Source organism: Pteropus medius, unplaced genomic scaffold (assembly GCF_902729225.1).
Source record: "Pteropus medius unplaced genomic scaffold, Ma_sr-lr_union100, whole genome shotgun sequence".
In the NCBI taxonomy this organism is placed as follows: domain Eukaryota; kingdom Metazoa; phylum Chordata; class Mammalia; order Chiroptera; family Pteropodidae; genus Pteropus; species Pteropus medius.
Genome location: NW_024344378.1, coordinates 18,202,069 through 18,220,760, shown reverse-complemented (window position 1 = coordinate 18,220,760; position 18,692 = coordinate 18,202,069). Strand labels below are relative to the sequence as shown.

At 51.7% G+C, this 18,692-nt stretch overlaps 1 protein-coding gene across 4 annotated transcripts in view; it reads left to right on the top strand.

Annotated features, from left to right (window-relative positions):
- NEURL1 (neuralized E3 ubiquitin protein ligase 1) overlaps positions 1–17,587 on the top strand; it is a 70,509-nt gene extending 52,922 nt beyond the window's left edge. For all 4 annotated transcript variants that reach the window (XM_039871295.1, XM_039871296.1, XM_039871297.1 and 1 more), the window contains 3 exons: positions 10,433–11,122; positions 14,454–14,600; positions 15,115–17,587. In XM_039871295.1, coding sequence (XP_039727229.1) covers positions 10,433–11,122; positions 14,454–14,600; positions 15,115–15,353 — 1,076 coding nt within the window. In that variant the 3' untranslated portion in view covers positions 15,354–17,587. The remainder of the gene's footprint in view (positions 1–10,432; positions 11,123–14,453; positions 14,601–15,114) is intronic.
- The last annotated feature ends 1,105 nt before the right edge of the window (positions 17,588–18,692 follow it).

Below are 18,692 nucleotides of genomic sequence, written 5' to 3'. Positions count from 1 at the left end.
AAGCCTTTCTGTTTGTTGAGTTTCAAACACAAGGAGGTTGTTTTTATTAATTAGTAGTTTGAGAACTTTCTGGTTTCAACTCAATGAAAGTGTTTCTACATTCTCACGGACGTATTAGGGCTCTTCTGAGTCTCAGCAAGCGAAGAGAGAGCCCAGGCTGCTCGAGGATAAGCTGCTTTCCAGTCCTTCTGTGGCCCCTACGTGCCCGGGACACAAAGGGCAGTGGTTATGTTCCCAGGCTAGAGTCAGACAGACCCAGTGTGGACCCCGGACAGCCTGTACTAGCTGTGGGACCTCAGTTTCCTCATCTCTAAAATGGGGTAATAACTGTTTTCAGGGTCCCTGAAGGCTCAAAGAACTGAGTTACGTGAAGCAGCTGACACACAGTAGGTATTTGTTGACTCAGTCATTTCTACCCATCCTAAAGAGGGCAGTGCTTAACCCAAGGTTCAAGAGACTGCCTTCCTGCCATTCTGGTATCCTTAGGGCCCCACATTTCAAGGCGCTGGGGTCCCAAAGCTTGAGTCTGAGCTTCAGCATGGACATTTCTGTCTGAGCCTCAGTCTGCTCATCTGTCAAGTGATTGGGAATACTCTGACTTAGTCCAGGGTTTAGCCACAGGGTGGGAGACAGAAGAATGTCTCAGCTCTTGAGAAAGCCACAGTCTTGTTACGGGGGCAGAAGGAAAGTGGGGGCCATCCCACTCTGGCTTCAAGACCCAGCTCAAAAGCCACCTCCTCCCTGAAGCCTTCTGGGATAGAAGTCTCTTCTCCATTCCTTATGTTCCACTGCATGGCACCCGCACTTCTCTCGGTGCTGAGGTGTTGGCCTAGCCTTGGTCCATTCATATGTCTGTTCCCACACAAATTGGGGAGGGCTCTGAGGGAGGAACCTATGTCTCAACCAGCCAGCTTCCTCTCCGGAGTGGAATCTTGTGCTAGCCGTGTGGAGGATGCTGAGGAAAATTTGCAGGGTGGGTAGAGTAGAGTGGTGGGATGGGTGGATGTCTTGTTAGATGAAGGAAAGGGTATGGGGGATGCTGAGGTAGACCCAACCCTGCCCTAGGCTCACTGGAAAATTAGGGAGACAAAGCAAACACTCCAGATACAATCAGAGCATAAGCGGAGAGAAGACACTAAATTGCTAAACGCTGTGGTCATAGGGTCTCTTCCCTCTGCGGAGGTGGTTTTTCCTCCGGTTATCTCATTTAACTAACTCTCAGCAGCCAGCCCAAGGGGAGTAGTTTTTTATCTTCATTTGGCAGGGAGCGAATTGAGGCCCAGGGAACACCTGGCTCGCCTGTGTAGGGATGTGGCACAGTTGGGACTTGAACTGGGTGTTCTGGTGCCCAAAGCAAAGTCTTTCCCATTACCCTCCAGTGGGGTTAAGCATGAAGGGAGGCAAGAAGTCAGAGGAGGCCGAGGTCAGTGAGGGAAGATGGGGTCCAGAAAGACTTCTTTCCAAGAGAGGACTTAGGCTGGGACTATAAGTTCCAGGAGGGCTGGGGTGGGGGAATGGGGAGAGTGGATATGATGGGGACATGCCAGGTGAGATGGGGCTTCCGAACGTCAAGGACTGAGGGAGGGGCCTGGAGAGTAATATGCTGCGCCCTGGGGCAGAGCCCAGACATCTGACCTGGCCCAGCCCCATTCCCCCTCTTTGACTATAAATGGGTTTTCATGCAGTACCATTTGGATTTCCCAGCAGGCTCCTCTCTGTACACCCGATAAGGCCCGATAAGGCCGAGGCCCCAGCTGATTTCCGTCCCAGCTGTAAATCACCATAATCCCTGGGCATTTTCAAACACTGAGTATGGCCCTTAAATTCAATTAGCAGATTAAAATATCTCTTCGTTTTGTTCTTCCTAAATGGATTTTTAAAAAAGAGATCTGTCCAAGGTCTCTTCAGAGGTGGGCGTGCTGTTCCTTCTATGCCCTCATTTGGTCTCCCACCCTCTGGGGTACGCCCACTGCCCTGCGTAGAGTGCTCCTCTTTCCTCTCCCCCCACTTCCCAGTGCCCCTCTCTCCTTGTCTGCCACTTCACTGCACCTGTGTTCTTCTGGGCCTCCTCCCTCCCTCCATCTGGGTCCCTCCGGCTCCTCTGGCTTTCTCTGCTCTCGCTCTGAAAAAGTCACTTTTTTTTTGATGGCTCTGAGGATGGGCCTGTCTTTCCTAGGGTGCTTGTTCCCCAAACCAGTGTCTCATCTTTAGAGACTTCCTGCCCGGCCTGTCTCTTCCCCTCCTGCCTGTCTGGAACCTGTGACTAGCACCCTCTAAACCTCACCTGGCCAATGTCTGCTCCTCAGACCAGAGACACCCTGGGGGGCCTGGCATATAGTAGGTTCAAGAGTCAGGCCATGGACAGATTGGCCGTCTTCCCTGACAGAGTGGAGGCAGGGTGGTGTTTCTCCCTAATCGATACCTCGGGGTGGGTGTCCCATCCCCTTCCCCAACAATAACCCAGGCCCTCTGGTGCCCGCACCGCGGCCCCAACCAGCCTGCATCAGGCCGTCCAGGCTCCTGTTATGTGGGAGTTCAGCAGATCACCCTGTTCCCTTGGGGCACCCTGGCTCAAGCCTGGCTGGTGTCTCCAAGAATAACAGCTTCCAACCTCCAGGAAGAAGGACCCGCCAGTAACTAAATAAATATAAGTTTAATGGGGTGATTAATACTTGGAGAGATAAGCTCCTATCCCAGTTTTTCAAGCTCTCTCGGCTCTTCTCAGAAATGTTGGCTCAGGAGGAGCAGCCATGGGTCCTGGCAGAAAGCAGATGAGCCAAGATGTACTTACAGGGTGCTCCTGAGCACCCCTCCGTGCCCACCATAGCCCAGGCACTGTGCAGGAGTCGGGGAAGACACAAGAATTGAAAACCTCTCTTCTTGAAGAGTTTAGTTTTTTTTTTACTCAAGCATAGAACTGCTCCGAGGTGACCTAAGTCCAATTCTGCAATTAAGGGTAGCTGAAGACTAAGACTGGGGGTGGGGTGGGGTGCAGCTGGGGAGCAATCCAGGAGGACTTTTTATAGGAGATGAGTTTTAAGTCAGGAACCAAGGGAAGTGAAAAAAATGGACTCGTTGAGGAGGAACAATTCAGGCCAGACAAGAAGGGTGTGCATAGGCACAGAGTAGGGGAATCAGTGGTCATTCAAAGAGCAGATCCTTCAGGGGAGGGGTGAGCGGAAAGGTAGTGGGTGTCTTGTGGAGATTGGGGAGCCATGAGAATAGAAAGTTTCCAGCACCGTCTGTGCCGTTGTGCTGTCAGGTTTTTCAGTAAGAGGAAATGTGGCCTAGAGATGGCGAGGGGCCTAGCTAAATTTTCCCAGCCAGTCAGAAGCCAGGCCGGCCTGGAATTCAGATCTCCCAGGCAGATCTGGGTATAAGGTTGGTGTGAGAAGACTAATTGCCACATCAAAAATGGTAGTGGCTGAGCCCAGGAGGGCATTAAGAGGGCATTAGTTGGGGGCTCCCAAGGGCATGTGACATTTTGCTTCTTCCCTACCTATGCCTAGGTTCCCAGGTCTTGGTTAAAAACCCCACTGAGGAGAGAGATGTATGGAGACTCTCAGGGTAGCTTACTGAAGGCCAGGCTACTGCCAGGCCAATTTCTGGGGTGGTGGGCCAGCCTGGCTGCCCTGCAGTGAGGGGCCTGGGTCTCTTTGAAGATAGGCCCTGGGTCAGGTCCCCCCTCTAGGGTGTGCCTTAGCTTAGCTTGGTGGCACAAAGAGTGTGAGCCCTCCCTGGCCAGCTGAGGACCACACTGCCATCTGGGGCTTCCGTTTCTCAGGCTAAACCAATATTTACCTTTAGCCATGGCTGCCAGGGGCTGAGAGGCAAATATTAGTTTAAGAAGCCTGAGCCGAGCTCTTGGGATGGTGGGGGGATGGCGGGGGGAGAGCTGAGGATGCTATTCACGATTGCTTCCTCTTTGACAGTTTTCATTTCTTCATGATTGAAAAAATGCCTTGCTATTCCTTTTGCTTCAGAGACTCTTCCAGGTATTTCCTTTTTGCTCACCCCAAATTCTGACAATTATATCAGCCCCCAACACCAAACTCTCCCCACCATCAAGGAGCCTTCCCTTACCTCTGATGTTCTCGATGACCCTTCCTCTTCCTGACCACCGGAAGCATTTGGAGGTCTAAGTGGTATCAGCAGTTCTGCATTATGCATTGTCTTGCTCTTTAAGAAGGCAGCGTAAATCCTCTTTGTATATGTTATAAAGAAAGTTAATATTGTATCCATTTTGCAAAGAAACAGAGGCTCAGAGAGGTATGATAACTTGCTCAAGGTCACACAGCTTGGTGGAGATGGAACTTAAGCCCTGGAGTGTAGGCTACATTACTTCCCAGGTCCTCTAAATATGAGTCCATCTGGTCTCCTTATTAAGTCTGGGTTCCCCCCAAGTGTGGAGACTGTGGGCCTCCAATGACTTCTAGAATAGAGCTTACAAGAGTTCAAACCCTCAGGGATCAGCTGTAATGTTGAGTACAGATAGGTCACCAGGGTCCCCGCTGGGGAAGAAGGGTGATGGGGTGCTCAGCATCATGGTTCAGCGGTGAGGGTGGGTTTGCTTGCACGGTAGTTCCCTGGGAGCTCTTGAGGGCTTTGTCTGGTTCTTTTATTCATGGTGCACTCAGTTTTCTACCAGAATGAATATATATAAAGTGCAACCATATGTAATTGCCAATATTGGACCGTTTCTCATGTCCAGAAATAGTTTCCATCTAGAATCTCTTTAGCCCAGGATTTAGTCCTGGGGATCTTGGGGCACCCAGGACGGGTCGTGTGTATAGGAGAGGAGCTGGGCCCTGCAGTATTCAGGACAAAGCCTTCATTGCAGAAGCAGGAGACCTGAATGAATCAAGTCTTGACCACTCACTAGCTCAGGGCAGGTATCTCAGCTTCTCTGTGTTTCAACCACCTCATCTTTTATTTGGATATAATTATACATGCACCGTTTACCTCACAGATAGTCTGTGAGGCTCACGAATATGTAAAAATGTTTACACAAATGGGAAGGGCTGTTGTTTTTAGATTAAAAAGGAATACCTAATTTTAAAAAAAATCACCAGAATAGACAAACCCCCAAGCCAGTCCTGTCATTGGAAGAGGGAGCCTTAAAACCAAGTCCCTGTATCTGGATGAAAGTCAAACCATGAAATTTAAATTGTTCCTTGAAACAAAATCTGTGGGCCTGCAGCTGCGTGGTCCTTGGAACACTGGGGTTCCGCAGAGGCATCTCTTCAGCTACTGAGTGTTAGGGCTCCATGGCCACCTCTCAGACTTCTTCCAGAGCTTTGAGTTCTGTCGGACAAAAGGGTTCCACTTTTTAAAGAAGTTTGAGAACCACCAGGCCAGATGATTCTGAGAATCTATACATTTAAGATTCTGTGGCTTGAAGATGCTGTAACTCTAAGAGTTTGTGACTTTGAGTGAATCTGGGACATTCCGCCCTTCTCTCCGTGAGCCTCAGAAAGTGTGTTTGTTTCTCCTAGCTTTCCTGCGGTTGGGTTTATATGGAGAGGGTGGAGGTGGGTGTGGGTTTCGGGGTACTGCCCAGAGGGGTGGAGAACCCCTTGCCCATCCAAGTCATGCACCCGCCCTCCTGGCTCCTTCTCCTGCCCCATGCCAGATGGAGACCAGCAGGAGGATGTTTACGGAGACAGTAAGTGGGCTGGCAGCACCTTCCCAACGGGCGGGCGGCAGACCTGCCAGCCTGCTTGGAGGCTGCAGGCTGACCCGTGGTTAAAGATTATCCAGAGCTCCGGATGTGAGCATCTAAACAAACAAGACTCCGGCTGATGGCAAGCCCTGCTTCAAAGAAGCCCCATGCCGCCCCTCCCACCCCAAGTACTCAGGCCCTGCCTTGGTTCCCCTGCACTGATGGCAGCTCGTGGGAGGGCCTGGTGGGTCTCCGGGTGTGAGCTGGCCCTAGTGCCCTCCGCCTGGCCCCGTCCCTCCTCTCCCTTTCTTTCTCCTCACGGGCCTTGCTCAGACTGTTCTCCAGGCATTTGCTAATGCACTTTTCCCACCTGAGTGTCTCTTGCTTCCGTCTGTCAATCCAAACCCTCCTGTCCTTCGAGGCCCAGGTCAAATCTTGTTTTTTCCTCTAAGATGCTGTCTCTGACTCACTCTGAAACAGTAAGGGGGACCTTAGCCTCAGTTGGAGAGCATTATCCTAAAAGAGATATTTATCTTAAAGAAGAGAAGGCTCTTCTTCTAAAGGGAGCTCCAAGGAGTGGATACAGGCCACATAAGGATCCATGCAAGGAGAGGCTCTCTAACATTAGTCATAGCTCACCAGAGATAGGGATAGATAGCCTTGGAGGTGGTGAGCTGCTTATGTCACCAGGGGCATTCTAGCCAAGCCTGGGTGAGAACTTGGCAGAGACAAGTAGATTTCCTCCTCTCCTTTAAGGTCCCTGTCTAACCAGAGACACTAAAATTTTATAACAAATTGTGTTCAAATATTTTCATGCCTCCAAGCTTCAATCCTTCTAAGGGCTACTGGCTCCCCAGGACCCAGGTCCTGGCTTCTCCCTCTCTCCTTAATCTCCGCCCAGGGTTGGGCACACAGTGGATCAGTGAGTGGGTGCCCTGAGTGCCACCCTGAGGGCAGGAAACCCCTAGCCCGGGTCTCTCTGCCCCTTTCAGGGCCCGGTGGTTTCTGTCCTGGCCCAGAGGATCTGCAGAGCCACTGACATGCACCAGATTAGGCAGAAGCTTAAGATGACAAATTCCTTCCTGAAAGAGAGGATGGGGAGGGGACTGAGTTTAGCAGCCTTTCTCTTGCCCTTGTGCCGCCCCTCCCCCATCACAAAACCTCCAAAGTGGGCAGCTGTGTGTCCCGGGCATAGATTACATAACTTGTTGCTTCCAAATGTGGGGCCACTGCTTAGGGTTATAGGTTGCCTGCCTGGTTTTTCCAAGCTGCCCCCCAGGGCACAGTCCTGGGCTGAGGTTGCTCCCATGGTGTTCTCCCAGGCTTTGGGAGCCTGAACCCTTCCCTGACCTCTGACTTGCTGTCAGCTCACCCAGCCGTGACCCTTGCTGTTCTTTCTGCGGAGGGTGCTCTGACCAGCTCCTCGATCTCAAGTTTCATCTATTTCAAGGCTCTGGCGCAGCTGGGCACACCGATGGGATTGTTATTTTGGAGCTTGCTGGCGGCCTGCAGCTGCTCCTGACCCTGAGGGTGGAGGGGATGGGAGAGAAGACATACTTGGGCTGGGCACTTGCCCCAGGGATTCTGTTTTTAGCTGTTTCCCACCATCTCCTGTACCTCCTCTCTCAACTCCTACAATATTTCAAGCAAATACGAAAGGGTCATTTTCCTGCTCTCTCTTCTTGCTCCTGCTTGCGCTGTCTCTCTCTCTCCTCTCCCTCCCAATTGCTTGTTTCCTTCCTCTCCTTATCCTAATCTCCACTTGTAGCTTCTTTTTTCTGGTCTTTAGTCAGGATGTTATTCAGTGATTATTTCCTGGGTATCCATCATAACCACTATAAAGTCCTACATTTAGGTCCAAAAAGTTAATTGCCTGAGTGCAGCTGGACCTGACTTTGGCTGACAGATTCAACCTGAGCAAATAGTAATATGTGAATTTATCAGGTGCCCAGGTGCCAGGGGCTTCTCACTCTACCTCTGATCCCTTCAACAACATCGAAAGGCAGGTGTTATTACCCCTGTTCTCTAGGTGAGTGAGCTGAGGCTGGAGGGAAGTTGCTTACCCACAGGCCACCAGCCAAGTGCTGGATCGGATATTTAAACTCAGGCCCGAATCACCCTGAAGCCCAGGCACTTTCTTCTGAGCCACGTGGCATGTAAAAGATAATAACAGTGTTTCATATGAACCCACTGATTATTTCATGCCAGGTCTCTACTAGGTACTCTATGTACCTTATTCCACTTCACCTTCACAGCATTCCTCCCAAGGGGGAATATTAGAATATAGATTTTTGTAACAATCAGTAAATGCTGATTTCACTGTTGAAGAAGAGGGGTCCAGAAAGGTTAAGCTATTTGTCCAAGGTCATATAGCCAGGAAATGGCAGAGTCAGGATTTGAACCCAAGCTGATGACTTCAAAGCCCTTGCACTTAATGATGCTCTTATCTTGCCTACCAGAATATGGATTTTGTTTACTAAAAACCTAACCTACTTTTAGATTGCATTATTAGGAGTATAGCGTACATATCAGGGGGGATGATGGCTATACTGTGCTTTGAGCTGGTCAGGGCACATCTGGACCACTGAGTCTGGTTCTGTTCAATACTGAGTCTGTCTAAGAGGTGGGAAGGTGTATGGAGAGTCTGAGTATTCCTTGAGGAGATTTGTCTTCAGTATGGGGCTGAGAGGCAGCCCCAGAGGTAAATACAAGGAGGAGGAGACACATTCTTAAAGACAGAGTAGCCCAACAACAGCACAGGTTGCCTTGAAGGTGGTGAGCACCTGGTCGTAGGCATATTCAAGTGGAAGAGGATTCCATATTCAAGTAGACGGGGCAGAGATCAGGATAGCTGACATCCAGCCCCATTCAGAAATCTGTTTTGAGGGTCTTCCCAGATCCATGGGCTCTGACTGATTGTCCTGAGTGTGTGTGGAGTGGGGAGAGAAATGCGGGGTACATATGTGTGTGGACCCCTATGACAGCCTTGTTCCTATAGGTCCTGGCTGAGCATCTCTGAGCCACTTGTTTCTTCTTCATCCAGCTGTTCCTGTCCCTTTCCCTCTCTGTCTCTAGCCCTCCAGAGTCCTCAAGGGCATTGCCTGGAATCCCTGAGGGGTCGGAAAACAGGGGCTGTTCTCTGGGTTCCAGGTCAACCCTACAGCCTTCCTTAGGTCCCCCCGCTTTGCCTCTTGTGCCTCCTCTTCCTGCTTGGGCCCTCTTCGCCTCTGCCTCTCTGCAGCCCCCCAGCCTCTCTGCACCATCACTGTCACAGAGTCAATTCCCTGGAATAATCGTATTTTCCGGTCGGCTCCCTTCTCCTTGCCAAGCACGATGCTGGGAAATCCCAACCAGTTAGGCCCCATGAGGCTTCTTCAGAGAGACAGTGGACTTGGGGGGAAGGCCCGGCACTCTCTCCTTGCCTGGGCCCAAACAACACTGTTCCTGGAAGAGGCAGGGGGGCTGGGCGGGGGAGAACAAGAACAGGGAGGCTTTAAGGACTGTCTCTAGATGTGATTAGAGCTGAATTCTGGCCTCTGGTGCATATACCAGCCCAGTCCCCCAAGCTTTGCTCTCACACCAAGCACCCCAGCCATTCTTACCCAGTTCCTGGAGAGGAAGCACAGATTCTCCTGTGGCGACACTCAGAGAAGAGGCTCCCAGGGAGGGATTGGCCCACAATGTGGCCTGCCGTGGCACTAGTCAAATTTGGGGACTGCCACAGAAGGGCTTCAATAAAAAGGAGGGGCTGAAAGCAAAGACTGTGGAATTGAGAGTTAGACCTTGCTTCAATCGTGGATCTACCACTTGGCAGATGTCACATAACATCTCTGAGCTTTACCTGTACAGCGGGAACACCTCCATGGGAAGCTTAAAGGATGAAATGCAGGGGTAATTCATTGTGCATGATGACTTTTATTATAAATTACAGGACTCCATAAAGCTGGACAAAACACAGCTATTAAACAAATATGGTGTTAGAAACATACTCATTGGCATGAAAAGGTGTTTAGGACATAGAAAGTGGAAAAGCTAGTTTTCAAAAGGAAATCTGTATGACAGAGTTCTTAGTCTGGAGTCCATGCCCATGAACGGCTTTCTGTGATTCACGGATGCCCTGAAATTATCCACAGAATTTTGGGAGAATGTGCACTTTTCTTAGGAGGAGATAGATCAAAGTTATCACATTTTAAAGGGATTTGGGAAATGATTGGTCAGAGGTGAGGTAAGCGTAATAAACCATTTCTTTCGGTCGAGGTCTGCTCTGGCATCTCTCTATTTTCATGGAAAAGTAGCCAGGGGGTCTTTCTACCTTCCAGCTCAGTGTCTGAAACATAATTTAGGTCAAGATGCTATCCTTAGGCTGCCAGAGGTCCAGACCTCGTGACAATTAGTCAAGTCCGGGCTATTGTCTTCTGCTGCCTTCGGGGTTGCTGATTACCTAGGGGAGACGCTAGGCTATGAGGGGGTAGAGAGAGAGCTATGATTTCTAGAGCTAGGATTCAAAGCTAAATTTAATTAAAGTCATAACAACCCTCATTTTCAATTTTGGTGTCATTCCTTGGAGCCTTAATTCTTAAACAAATAGATGCCCTGCACAACTTGGTCTTCCGACTTTGCTTGTTAGTTTAGCATCTTCTGTGCCTTTAAAAGTCTGGGAAGGGTGTTGATGGTGCATACTTTAAAGATAAGTCGTAGGGTGCAGGCGATGGGGACTGGTCCCATCGGGCCTGCCTGATGGTAGTCCTGTCCTCTCCTCCCTGACCGCAGATAGCGAGCTGGTACTGCCCGACTGCCTGCGGCCGCGTTCCTTCACCGCCCTGCGGAGGCCGTCACTGCGACGTGAGGCCGACGACGCGCGCCTCTCTGTGAGCCTGTGCGACCTCAACGTGCCCGCTGCGGACAGCGACGAGGCCACGCTAGCCGTCGGCTGCCCTATCCCGCAGAACTCGCTCAACTCGCAGCACAGCCGCGCGCTCCCCGCGCAGCTCGACGGTGACCTGCGCTTCCATGCGCTGCGCGCGGGCGCGCACGTCCGGATCCTGGACGAGCAGACGGTGGCGCGCCTGGAGCACGGGCGCGACGAGCGCGCGCTCGTCTTCACCAGCCGGCCCGTGCATGTGGCCGAGACCATCTTCGTCAAGGTCACGCGCTCGGGCGGCGCGCGGCCCGGCGCGCTCTCCTTCGGCGTCACCACGTGCGACCCTGGCACGCTGCGGCCCGCCGACCTGCCTTTCAGCCCTGAGGCCCTAGTGGACCGCAAGGAGTTCTGGGCCGTCTGCCGCGTGCCCGGGCCTCTGCACAGTGGTGACATCCTGGGCCTGGTGGTCAACGCCGACGGCGAGCTGCACCTCAGCCACAACGGCGCCGCCGCGGGCATGCAGCTGTGCGTGGACGCCTCACAGCCGCTCTGGATGCTCTTCGGCCTGCACGGGGCCGTCACGCAGATCCGCATCCTCGGTGAGTGCTCCCAGCCACGCGTGGGTCAGGATAGGGAAAAAGAGGGCCAATCCCTCCCCACCCCGTCATGTGGTCTTGCCAAGGGGTTGCATTCACTGAAATGAATTCTGGGCGGGACTCCATTGTCTAGTCTGTGGCCCTCAATCTCACCAGATGCACCTTCGGGAGGGAAGAAAAAGCATGGATCATTGAGTCCCACTCAAGCTGATGAACCCACATTCCCACAGATCGATATATCAATGTCTGTCTGTCTGTCTATCTGTCTGTCTGTCTGTCTGTCTGTCTATCTATCTATCTATCTATCTATCTATCCATCTATCTATCTATCTATTTATCTATCTAAAAACTACACGCACTGCAGTGGCCACTTAAAAATAAGAAAATGTTGTTTCCACCAGCAATTAACTCTTTGAGACTGTTTTCATTTCTCCAAAATGGGAATAAAGGCCTCTGCCTTCAAGAATGGTTGTGTGTCTAAAAAATAAAAAGAGGTTGGTATGTCAGGTGCCAGGTGTATGTGCAGGGTGGCGCCTGGCTCAGGGGCCTGTGGGGAATCCCTGAGCAGAGGGCTTTGGAGGAAATGAGGATTGCTGAAGTCTGAGCCATACTTTCCTGGGTTTGAATGGATTGGGGAATGCGGACTAAGGGTAATGCATGTTTCCCAGAGTGTTCACTGGGTTAAGTGTTTATTGAAAAAGGGTCGTTGGATCAAAAAAGTTTGGGAAATATTGAGTTTTAAAAAAGCGGGGCATTCTTTACTGCTAAACTTCTCAGGGCCTTTAGTAGGCACGTGTGAAGTCTCTAAGGAGGAAGTGGTGGTGGTTATGGTGTATAGCTTTTCCACACTAATTTGACTAGAAATACTTTTTTTTCACAAAGTGTCTCCTGGGACCTCTTTTACCCCAGAGTGAGCAGATATTCCCAGTGCTTGTCTGCTAATCTGCTGCAGTAGACTGGGCTAGTTTCATTAGACTCACTTGGACAACTAATCTGCACTACTAAAGTACAGATTCTGGAGTACTGCCTACAGAGATTTCAATTCTGTAGATCTTGATAGGTCCTGGGCGTCTGAAGTTTTTTTTTTTTTTTTTTTTTTAGCAAGTTTGCTTAGACAAGTTTGGAGACTCCTGAGCTTCACAGGCCCCCAACTTAGACCTCACCCCAGGAGGTGATAATGTGTGTACGTGAGTGGGCATGAGTTACACTATAAGATGAGCATACACTGTATAGGCACATGTGAATAACTAAATGCATGTGTTTTTGTGTATGTAATGCTGTTGGAGTGTGTGAGAGTTTGTAAAATCAAACTCATTGGGGACTTCCTACTCTAGTCCAGAGACCAAATGAAGATGGAGTGAAAAATAAATTTAAAAAGGAATGAAAATGAAAGTCCCATCCCATCTGGTCTTGGAAGCTAAGCAGGGTTGGGCCTGGTTAGTACTTGGATGGGAGACCACCTAGGAAGACCAGGTGCTGTAGGTGTTAAAAAAAATAAAAAAGAATGAAAAGAAATGAAGCTGGGATGCTAAGAAGTTAACGACTGAGGGAAGATAAATCAGGAAGGAATGAAAAGAAATAAGGCTAGCTGAAAAGACATCAGGAAGGAAAGAAGTAGGGGTGAAAATTCAGGATAGAATAAAAAGAAATCGGACTTGGGTGCAGAAAAAATCAGGCTGAGGTACAAAGATATTTGGCTACACTCAGTGGGAGACACTGCTCCTCAGACGAATGAGATTAAGGGCAAGGTACTTTCTTGCCTCAGCATCATCTAATAATAGATAAGTAGCTTTCCAGTGAGGCTTCTGTTACCCAAAGAGGCTTACTAGACTAGAGCAAAGAAGACGCTTAAAAAAAAAAAAAATCAGGACTTAAATGTCCCAAGAGGTAAGTGGGCCAAGATGGGTGTTGAAGAATAATCATCCAGAATTCAATATATACTAAATAGAGTGCTCCTGAGCTGCTTGGAGAATTGGGTGTCTTAACGAGCAAATTGGTTTTAGGGGATCCCGACTAACTCTAAAGAAAAAACAAACCAGTGGCAATATATGAAAGGTAATTATTTACCTCACAGAGGAATGCTTTGCTCTGTTGAAGACTTAAGTGCACTGAGAATGGAAGGCTATTTCCTTCACTCCAAAACTACAGCCAATTTCATACTTAAAGGCGAAACACCAGAAATATTCTCATTAAAGTCAGGAATATGATCGTGATGCCTTGCAGTATTGCTCTGAAAATGCTAGCCAGTGCAGTAAGGCAAGAAAAGCAAGTAGGAGATAGGACTTTCTGAAGGAGATGATGAACTTGAAAACTATGAACACTATTAAGAGAAATCCTGGACATCTAATGAGTATTCCTAGAAAGTGATTATTAAATGAATTAGAACAAATAACTAATAAAAAAGATCTCATTGAGCACTTGTGCGAAGGACATTATGTTAGGCCCTGTGGGAGAGTCACAGGTGAAAAGATTTCCTGCTCTCAGGAACCCCCTCGTTTAACTGGGGAGACAAAGCTGCATTCCTGGGCAAAGAACAAATATCGCCCCAGGATCTGTGGTGGTTTAGTCCTGCACGTGTTTATGTGTGGCTGGTCAGTGTTTATTTCAATAGAGTAATGTGGTTGCAGGGAATCAAGGCTGCCAAGAAGAGGGGTTTTGAGGGCAGCCCCAAGAAGCTCCCTGGACTGTTGTTAGCTCCTTGGGGCAGGAGCTCTGTAGGTCTTGTTCCCAGTTTTATGTATACACAATGCACAGTGCCTGGTAGACCCTCAGAAAGGACTTGTTGAAGGGAGGAGGGAGGAGAGAGGGAACAGGAAGGTGAGTGTGAGAGAGGTGTGAAGGAAGGAAAGAGGGAAAGAATGTAGGACAGAACAAGTGTGGGAGATGGCAAAGGGCATTTCAAAGATGCCAGTGCAGAGGAGAGGGTGGCCAATAGCTGGAGACAGTGATGGAGAGCACAGGGCTCTGGATAGGAGCGTGAAGCTAGGGCTGGAAGAGCCATGCTGGGCGGGTGGAAGGTGGCCTTGTTCTTGAAGGTGAAGGATGCATGGGGAAGGATGGAAGGGCTTCCAGGCAGGGAGCTTGTTTGGAGAGTGCTGAAGTGGTAATACCAGACCGAATGTGGCCCTCCAGTTTGGAGGCAGGAACAGAGCTGTGGCAGGGTGTTGGGCTAGCTTATGGCATCCTGCCCTGAGCCCAGTGGCTGGGCTGTATGATGAGGCTGTGGCACCCACTTTCTCTCCTGGGAACCTACTGGAGGCGGGCGGGCAGAGACTCAAGCTTTCTCCTAGTGGGCCTCTGAGTGGCTAGCGCATCCCTCCCTCCCCTTCCACAGGCTCCACCATCCTTGCCGAGCGGGGCATCCCATCACTCCCCTGCTCCCCCGCCTCCACGCCAACCTCGCCCAGTGCCCTGGGTAGCCGCCTCTCCGAACCCTTGCTCAGCACATGCAGCTCGGGACCTCTGGGGAGCTCTGCTGGCGGTAAGTGGGCTGGCCCCTCCAAGTCCATGGTGTCTATACCACACCTCTCACCCCGAGCCCTGGCTAAGGAAGCATGCAGCCTCTGTATCGGGGCTGGGACCTTGGAGGAGCTGGAGCAGGCCCACTCAACACTTGTTGGGTGGTAATTTCTGGAGTGTATCCCATCCTGTCCCCAGGCTGGGTACTTTTCTCCAAAGGACTTTTTTAGCACACAGGGAACATCAAAAGATAGCTCAGGAGAGGCCTGCCTTAAAAGATTTTGAGCCCCTTTCCTCCATCCCTTCTCTTTCACTGCTTCATGGACACCCTGGCCTGGTCTGGGAGTCGAGGGGCCAGAATTGGGGCTTCCCAGAGTATAGGAAACCCCTCTCGTGCCCAGGAAATTGAGCCATCAGAGTAAACAGGCAGATCTTGATAAATGGCGGGCGAGAGAAGAAGCCAGGGGGCTCCCTTCCTGTTACCTACGGTGGGATCAGATCAAATCTTCCCCTGACTGGTGTTCCCTCATCCCCAGGGACGGCCCCCAACTCACCCGTGAGCCTGCCTGAGTCACCAGTGACTCCAGGTCCGGGCCAGTGGAGCGACGAGTGCACCATTTGCTATGAGCATGCGGTGGACACGGTCATCTACACATGTGGTCACATGTGCCTCTGCTATGCCTGCGGTCTACGCCTCAAGAAGGCTCTGCACGCCTGCTGCCCCATCTGCCGCCGCCCCATCAAGGACATCATCAAGACCTACCGAAGCTCCTAGCCCGCTGCGGCGCCCTGCCCCGCACCCCATCTCTTCAGACTTGGCTCAGCTCCAGCCAGGGGCAAGCCAGCGGGGCCCCTTCTCTTCTTCGTTTCGGAAACTCTTCTCCCTTCTCCATTAAACATAGGAAACTGAGGTCCCCGAAGATTTGGGGAGAAAGGGGTAGCAGACAGGGAGGTGGGGAGCAGAAGCAAATCACCTGCCAGAGAGGAGTAGAGTCTATACTCTGCCTTCCTCTCTGCACTTAGCTCTTCCCTACATGCCGAGGGACTAAACTGGGGTCTCAGCCTGTCCTAATCCTTCCCCATCGGGGCAGACTTCTAGGAGGTCCCTCTAGCCCATGTGGTACCTTTGTGAGACTTAGAAAGCATGTACCTTCCTCTGGGCAGATGTGACCCTGAGCCACGGCATGGGGCTTGGCTGGTGGAGTATGGATTGGACTTCAGCCTCCATTTACTCCCTCAGCCAGCGGCCTGTGAGCAGTGCACAACTTGCTCAACAGCAGCTGTGGCCAGGTGGCCCCTGAGCTGCGGCCTTACATTCTGACCTACTCACCTTCTTCCTCTCTACTCTGCCCCTTAGGCTTGGCAGCCAGTGGAAGGGAGGCCAGTGGATACCTCTTGGCCCAGGCAGACTGCAGCCTCCATGCCATATCCCTATTCCCCTCACCCAGGGTGGGTGGATGGACAGGCTGCATAAGGCTCCAGATTCTGAGTCCCTGGCCCATGCCCTGGCAGATGCGGAGGGCCCCTTCCTGGCCATAGCCTTTCTGCCCCAATCATCTCGCCCCTTGGTGTGGGCTGGAGAGCAGGATCTGTCTTCTGTCGGAGACTCTATAAGAACAGGTTTGTATCTACTCTCTGTGACCTGTCCTGCATCTCAGTGCTGTCCTGGCCTGGCTGACGCTCACAGATGTAGAATCCCTAGGAGAGACCAGGGCCCTAGGTTGGGGCCAGGGAGTTTTCCTGGGATCATACCAGCCTTTTCCTTTATTTTAATTTATTTATTTATTTGGTTTGTGGGTTTTTTTTTGGGGGGGGGCGGTGGTTGGTGAGTTCTCATTCCTCAGGCCCCTAGAAATGCTGCCCTGGTGTGCGGGATGCCTGGTGAGAGGGGGCAGCAGAGGGATTCACCCTTCAAAATCTTTCCCAGACTCCAGCCCAAAAGTCCAAAGCCAGTTCTACTTACCATGATTTAGAACTCCATAAAAAGGGGCTGAATTGGGAGGCTTCCTGAAAAATTGTGTCCATTTTACAGAGAGGCAGACTAAGCCTCCCTAATGCCCTGGGGCTGGTGGGTCACCAGAGCCACAAAGTGCCCTTCCTTCCTGGGCTAAGAGCAGTTATCATAGCTGGCTCAAATATGTCAGGAGGCCCAGGAGTACCCCCTCCACAAGGACATAAAATGTTCTGGGAAGGCTGAAGGAGGGGAGCCTAGCTTGGGCCAGGAAACAGAGTTGGGGAGCCTAGTGATAGTCGGGGCAGGGAGCCTGTTCTTAGGAAAGACACTCCACCCCCAGAAAGATGAGGGGACTAGGAGCTGGATCTCAGTACCTCTGGGTCCTGGACTCCTGGTTCTGGGGTGAGGTCCCCCCACTGTTAGGCTGTAGTCATCTTGCCCTGCCCACCCTGTCTGATGAGCTGTGGGCTGGGGCCAGCTCTTAGAGTCTTGGCCTAGTCTTCCCCAGCCTCCCAGCCCTCTGCCTCAGATGGCTTTTTACACCCATCAGAGACTGCTTCTCCTTGTGGCTGGCAGAGCATGGAACTGGCAACCAACCAGTTGTGTGGTCTTGGCCAGGTCATAGCCCCTCTGTGCCTCAGCTGCCACCTCTGTGAAATGATTGTTCGGGGAGGGGGCAGTCTTGTGTAAGTCTTCGGAGTTCTTTGGCGAGGGCCTGCTGTGGGGTGGTTGGTGGGACAGCACGGGGGGTCAGGACGCCAAGCCGGGCCTTTGCCTTGCAATGGGCCATTGGGAAGTCACGGTTCCACTAGGAGACTCCCCAGTCACTGACCCCAAAGACCCCTTCTGTGAGGGTGGGGTGGGGTGGGGGTGGCCTCATCCAGACAAAGGTTTCATCTCAGAAGCAAGGAAAGGCCCTAAGGGCAGGGGCTGCCTGGCTTGAGGGTGAGGGAGAGGAAGCCATCTGTCCTGTTTTCTGTTAGTGCGGGGTAGTTGCTGCCTCCTTTGTGAACGTGGATCGCTGTGATTGTGAATAAAGGTGATTTCGTACCAGCCTGCGGGCTGTGCTGTACAGTGTGGAGGGCTAGGGAGGTACGGGCCATGCACTCAGGCATGTGTGTTGGGGCGGGGGCTGGTGCTGGAGGGTCAGGTGTCCTGAGTAGCGTGGGGTGTCACCAATCAGGGAAGACTCCCTGGAATGGGGGGCTGGAACATGACCTGGGCCTTGGACAATGGCCAGAACGCCAGATGAGCCTTGTAGGTTGAAAGGGGGATGCCCTTCGGTAGCCTCAGGTCCCTGAGTCCGTGAGGAGCAAGGTCTGGGGCAGGAGCAGCGGGAATCCATGAAGTCTGCTCAGCTTCCTCTGTAGGCTGAGCGGGGCCCCAACCTGGCCCACAGGGGTGGGGGTGGCAGCGCCACCTAGGGGCTAATGGAAAGATGACAAGTCAGCGGGGACTGTGCTGAGTTCCTCAGGAACAGGGCCTCCCTAGCCCTTGCTCCAGGCCCACACCCCTGCCCCTGGCTGGGAGCTCCTATTGCTGAGGCCTATACTAAATGGGTGGTACAGCTGGGCAGAAAAGGAGACCTTTAGAGAAACTTTCTAGATGTGCTGAGTACCTCTGGCTGGCTGCGAAGGTGAGTCTGCCTGAGGGGATCTAGGCACAGTTCAGAATCATGCTGATTTGGTGGGGCGGGGCCCCAAAGGCACAGGAGATGCCTGCCTTCCTGCTCTCTCTCCTGGGAGGTCACTCTGGCTGCCCAGCCTCTGCCTGGTCTTGAATGGCCATGGGCTGCTCCCTACGTCAAGACAGCTTAGTCCTGCTTACTAGAGTCTGAGGGGCCAGCTACGCTGTGGGTCTTTGGCCCCCAGATCTGCATCTAGATCTGCAGCTAGATGTGGGTCTTTGGCCCCCACATCTGCATCTCTTTCAAAGCCTTGGCCACTGCACAGAAGGCCTCCCGAAAAGCCAAGGCGGGAAAGGGGGAGGAGCTCGAGTATGATTCTCAACAATGAGGGTGGGAACTTCCCTATCCTCTGCCCCACCATGTCCTCAGAGGGCCCAGGACCCTGCAGTTCATCTTGCACTTGGCATAGTGTGGCTTTTGCCATTCAACTGGATGGGTTTTCTGGTGGCAGAGAGAATTAAGAGGTGATTTTG